The sequence below is a fragment of the Limanda limanda genome, chromosome 6, assembly GCF_963576545.1.
Source record: "Limanda limanda chromosome 6, fLimLim1.1, whole genome shotgun sequence".
In the NCBI taxonomy this organism is placed as follows: Eukaryota; Metazoa; Chordata; class Actinopteri; order Pleuronectiformes; family Pleuronectidae; genus Limanda; species Limanda limanda.
This window is the reverse complement of record NC_083641.1, coordinates 3594931-3600987: the sequence shown is the minus strand read 5'-3', so window position 1 is coordinate 3600987 and position 6057 is coordinate 3594931. Positions and strand designations below refer to the sequence as shown.

At 42.2% G+C, this 6057-nt stretch overlaps 1 protein-coding gene across 1 annotated transcript; it reads left to right on the top strand.

The window, feature by feature from the left end:
- Positions 1–678: 678 nt before the first annotated feature.
- On the top strand, positions 679–2827 carry LOC133003714 (homeobox protein otx5-like). The gene is made up of 3 exons (XM_061073504.1): positions 679–778; positions 1923–2074; positions 2189–2827. Exons 1-3 carry the CDS (start codon positions 679–681, stop codon positions 2825–2827), a joined length of 891 nt encoding a protein of 296 aa, XP_060929487.1.
- The last annotated feature ends 3230 nt before the right edge of the window (positions 2828–6057 follow it).

The following is a 6057-nucleotide window of genomic DNA, read 5'->3' as shown; positions in this document are numbered from 1 at the left end:
CCTCTCCTCAGCGACCCGGGCCCACGCTCCGTGTCAGCTCGCATCAACAGACGGGCCCAACTGCTTTGGACCTGCCGCTGCGTTTTTGGCACAATTCATTGGACGTCGGTGCGCACGGGCAATTACGCACGACTCTGGTTGGAACAATTGTTTGATAGCTCGGGTCTAGTTTGGTCAGCCTTCATCATTCTCGATGTGGGGTTGATTTGAGTTGTTTGTTGTATTTGCGCAGAGGAAACGCAGAATATAAAGCGAGGTCCGACAGCTGCTGTGATTTTACGCACGCAGGTGGACGCAGGTGCACAGGTACGCAGGTTAGAGCTACAGGCAGGGGTCAGGCTCGACGGCACTAGGTCAGAGGAAGCTGGACAGATAAAGAAGAGGGCCAGTAGGGAAAAAACAACAACTTAGGCAAAAACAACCTAGAGCAAAAGATAAAGAGGGAGGGGGGAGACAGGGAGGAAAAAGACGAGAGAGAGAGAGAGAGAGAGAGAGAGAGAGAGAGAGAGAGAGAGAGAGAGAGAGAGAGAGAGAGAGAGAGAGAGAGAGAGAGAGAGAGAGAGAGAAGAGAGAGAGAGAGACACCCCCTGGAGACTAGCTCGGAGACCCGGCCCCCGGTCAGAGAGAAGGAGAGAGAGAGTTAGGAAGTGAGGGAGTGTTTTAAAGCCGGCAGGAGGCATGATGTCCTACATTAAGCAACCCCATTACGCCGTGAACGGGTTAACGCTGTCCGGCCCGGGCATGGATCTGCTCCACTCCGCTGGCGTTGGATATCCAAGTAAGTAAAAGTGTTTTTATCTTTCATTTTAATCAATTTTATATGTCTTTTGCATTATTATTTAATGTGGAAACGTGAAGTTGGGTATTTTGAAATGCTAAAACCGAAGGAATTTACAGAAAAGGTCGTTAATCTTTATGCGTAAAATATCTGTGAAAAAAATAATTGAGATGATTCTTCAGGCATCTGAACATGTGTTCACTTGACCTATAAGTTCAGCGGATTACAGAGTCAAAAAACAATAAAAAACGTGTGTGAAAGGAGACGCAGCTCGTTCTCACACAGACTTAACATCACCGCAGACTCCAATCTGTTGCTCTTATCGTTTAACCTATTTACAGTAGCAGGCGCATTGTGTTGTACTTTGTGCCACAATGTGTTTTTTTTTGTCATAACTGCGTGAATACTTAACTTATATTGTTCGGTGCGGATGCATGACCTGCTCAGCATCTGTCATCCTTGAGATGAGGCTGTGGAGGATGCCGGGGTTTGGCCTCGGTGTCAGCAGGCGTGTGATACGATGCTGGGCCCTCTCGTTGAATAGATGGAGACGATTTTCCCCCACAAAAAATCCGCGTGAATGTTTGATGTGGAGCCACTTTCGTTTGCCCTCATTATATATTTCGATTCTGAGGGTCTCATCTATGATTATTACAATACAAAAAAAGCATTAAATCCTTTTATTCGATCGAATAAGATGTGTAAATGGCAGAGACTTTATTTAGCTTCAACTTATATCTATCCGGTTTTATCTGGTATTTTTCAACATATATTCGTTTGAATAATTTCTAATAATCAACATTATTGGTTAATTCTTAAAATATGCATCCTAGAAAACAATAGGCCTGCAGTTTATTATTTATCTTAATGTATTTTCTGAATTCACAAGGAATCGCCATTTCATTATTTTGTCCTTCTTTATTAATACAACTAGATAAATATTAAAATAAAGTACTAAATTGGGACATTTGAATAAATTTCTTTTGATTGGAATAATAGTGTTTTCTCTTATAGCCATTCATTGGATTTTGGAAAAGCAATTTTCCTTTTAGAACATTCTTCTTCTAAATAATAATAATAATAATAATAATAATAATAATAATAATAATGAATACAAATAATAATTATAATGTTGTTTTTCTAGACACCCCGCGTAAACAGCGTCGGGAACGCACCACCTTCACACGCGCTCAGCTGGACATCTTGGAGGCTCTGTTTTCCAAAACCCGGTACCCAGACATCTTCATGAGGGAGGAGGTGGCCCTGAAGATCAACCTGCCCGAGTCCAGAGTGCAGGTAACACACAGCACCCATCAGTGCACACTCACTCTAAACTCATCCGCATGTGTGTGTGAGAGAGAGAGAGATACAAAGCTCATGATAAAGTTCTAATTATCTTCCCTCCTCCAGGTCTGGTTCAAGAACCGCCGTGCCAAGTGCCGGCAGCAGCAGCAGCAGAGCACGGGCCAGTCCAAGCCACGGCCCCCTAAGAAGAAGGCGTCCCCTGCCCGTGAGTCCAACGCCGAGGCCAGTGCCAACCCCAGCAATGGAGCCTACAGCCCCCAGCCCCCTCCTCCCGGCACCTCCATCACCCCCAGCTCGAGCTCGGCTAGTGCCACGGTGTCCATCTGGAGCCCGGCCTCCATCTCTCCGCTGCCAGACCCCATGTCTGCCTCAAACACCCCCTGCATGCAGCGCACCACCGCCTACCCCATGACCTACAGCCAGGCCCCCGCCTACAGCCAGAGCTACGCGGGGACCTCCTCCTACTTCACAGGCCTGGACTGCAGCTCCTACCTGTCCCCCATGCACCCGCAGCTGTCGGGCACCGGAGGAGCCCTGAGCCCCATCACGGGCTCCTCGATGGGTGGGCCCCTCAGCCAGTCCCCGGCCTCGCTCACCTCACAGGGCTACACTGCTGCCTCCTTGGGTTTCGGAGCAGTCGACTGTCTAGACTACAAGGACCAAGCTGCCTGGAAGCTCAATTTCAATGCCACTGACTGTCTGGACTACAAGGACCAGAACTCCTGGAAGTTCCAGGTCTTGTAAATGACAGGGGAGGTGGGAGGTGGGGGATTAAAAAAACGAACAAGCAAACAAAAAAATCGAACCCAAGATAACATTTGGTGTTTTATTGGGGAAGGAGGAGAACTTGGGACACATAAATCAGTTATTAATCATATCAGCTGAAGAACTGATCAGCTCAAAATATCTTTTCAGTTTTACTGTTTCAGAAAAACATGCGTGGAATTAAGAGTGTTAATGTTCAACTGTGTAAAAATCAGCTTTGAAATCAAAGAATGGCTGTAAAAGAAGCAAAAGATAACAAGATCAAATCACCTAGAAAGAATTTCAGCTTTAATTCTGCAACTTAAATTGAGTTTAACTTTTACCAATGACAAGACAAATCAAATGAAACATCTAAAGCTAAGGAGGCCTGCAGCGTGCAGAGTGAATCCTTCAAATCAAAGACTTTTTGTATTTGCTTTTATTGAGCTAATGTATTTTTTGACCCACAAGTTTAGACAACCTTCTAATCGACACGTTCAACTGATGAGATCCCAAGCTTGTGTTTATTTCTTCCTCCTATAGCCTTTGTCTCGTAGACGTCCTGTGATGTATTTCTTTGATGAAGCTGCTTCTCATCACTGAGCTGACTCAAAAAGCTTTGAGCCAAACTATTCAACTGACCCTGCAGACATTTGACAGAGGTGTCTTCACAGGGTGGCCGCCCATTCAATAATCCAAGTGTATATAGCAGACGGACGCTGATGATTCCCAGTAGCCTTGTATGATACTGACCCTCTGCAGCCTGTGTGTGATACGAGCAGAGGGGGTAGAGTTGTCACCGCTGTGACTGCAGTACTAACCTGTTGCCTTTGAGCATGGTTGTAATCATTAACAGGAATGGCTTGTACATTGTTAGTTTAATAGGATCACTTCCAGACAATTCGGGCAACAATGGTCACATTGTGGATCTTGGCAGCCGAGTACTTTCCCCCTCCATTCCATGAAGTTACAGGATTGTTGAAGCAGTTCTTGAATCTACAGATGACTTCATCATCATTAAATATTATTATTTTGTTGCTTTTTGCGAACTGCTTGAGAAAGGTGTCTGATGGGAGAGAAGGCTGCATGAGAGAAAGGGAAGGGACTGGGCCGCCATGCAGCCCCCCCCCCCCCCCCCCCCTTTGCACAGAGAGTTTGGTGCCTCTCTCAACTCCAACCTGTAAAGATGTGATGGGTACCACTTTATGTGTTTGATGTATTGTCTGTTTTTTTTGTATTAGACTTAAACAATATTATGTTAAAAAAAATTGTGAATTCGTTGAAGTAAAAATTGTGGTAATTTGTTTTGAAGTTGACATTATTATCAGTATTATTACTATCATTATTAATATTATGTCTTCAGCTGACACAGACATTGATAATGTTCTTTTTTTGTCGTTATTTTGTAAATATTAAAACTTGAAAAATGCAATCATGTGTGGAATCAGCAACGTGTTGTCACACAGGCGCTCCACCCAACACATTCTCTCTTTCTTACTTTCTAGAAAACTGCCAACTTTTTATTTTTTCTCTTGATATTTTTCTGGTTTCTGCTTCTTCTGTTGTTTTTTCTTTTTTTCAAACTCAGGGGTTTATCCAATAAAAGTAGCAGTAATAGGAAACAATGCTGTTCATGCTTCTTAATCATTAACTGTACTTTTATCTTTTGCATGACTATAATCGTCTCTGCTTATTTTTCTGATATGAATTATTTTGTATGTTTCATTTGTCTCCTGTGTTTGACCAGTCTCACCACTACCATGCTAGATAGCTATGATGTTTCTGAGACATTAAACAACTTCATTAAATCTCTGTGGTCACTGACTTCTGTAAATTGAATCATTTAATTGCTTAACATCGGCAGCAAAGGTGGAATCAGGGGTGAGCTTCACCTCGGACATGTGTTATCCTCCTATATCTCTGCCATTTTAGTGCCACAGCAGCAGAATTTTTTTTGAATGTCTGATGACATGAGAGGAGATGGGGAATCTGTTTTTGGGAGCGTTCCACTAATCCATACAAGAGGCTGAGTGGGTATAAGGCAGAAAGATGAGAGGGAGCAGGGCATGAGGACAGAATACAGATTAGAACAAACCATAATACTGAGTCCGAGCGCTCCACCAGCCCCAAACTGAAGTATGAGTGATGGGCAGATTATTTTTGGATTGCTGAACGTTTCAGTGTGTTCTTGCTGCCAAGAGGCCGCTGGGTCAGCTCCACAGGGTTTGAGAGAAGTGCACCCATGAAAGGTTTTAGTCATGCTATTAGCCCGTTTAAAATGGGTCTTAAGTCACTATGACACAATATAAAACAATACACCACTGTAAAATTAATATTAATACAAATACTAATATTGGTATTACTAGTAATACTACCATTACTACTAATTCTACTGTTACAACTACTACTACTACTAAACACAACAATAACAATAATAACAACAACAACACTAATAATAATAATAAATAGTCATAATAGTGATAATAATCAGAATAATCAGAATCAGAATAATCAGAATGTATTCAAATTGTTTTTGTCTTGGTTATTGTTCTTAACTAACTCCAACTTTTGAGTAAAACTGATTAAATTGAAGGTACATGTAAAGTGACTCAAACTGAATTGAAACAACACATTTTCATGTGAAATACCTCAGATTATATAAATATAAAGTGATAAAATGCATTACACTGTAATTTTCAATAAATATTACACTACTGACAATTGAAGCAACGACACAAAAGCAAAAAACCCTGACTGATACACTTGACGGTTAAATATTAGTCACAGCAACAAAATCAATGTAAACCTGACAAATGAGTTGTTATTATTATTTCTGGCCCATGGGATGATGTGATATCATCCATCTGTTGAAGTGTGGTCCTCTCTTTCTTCTGGGCTGAGTGTGGCCTCATCTAGGGGAATTTCCCTTGTGTTTCATCAAACCCTTAACACAACCTGAAGTGAAAGTCACCAACCTGTACATCTTGCAAGTCCAATCTTTCACATTGCAAACTGTTAAGTGTTACACAATTTAAACAACCAGACGTTCAGCACTGATCACTTTACATTATTTCTCTAGTGGTTGTTTGTACTTTTCTACTGTCGGTTTGCAATGATCCTGACTGGGATGTAGATTGAGAACACAGAGCATGTGACACACAACAACACGGGCCAGTCCACAACCTTATGGAGGGATGGACTGATGGAGGGATGGATAGAGAGAGAGAGAG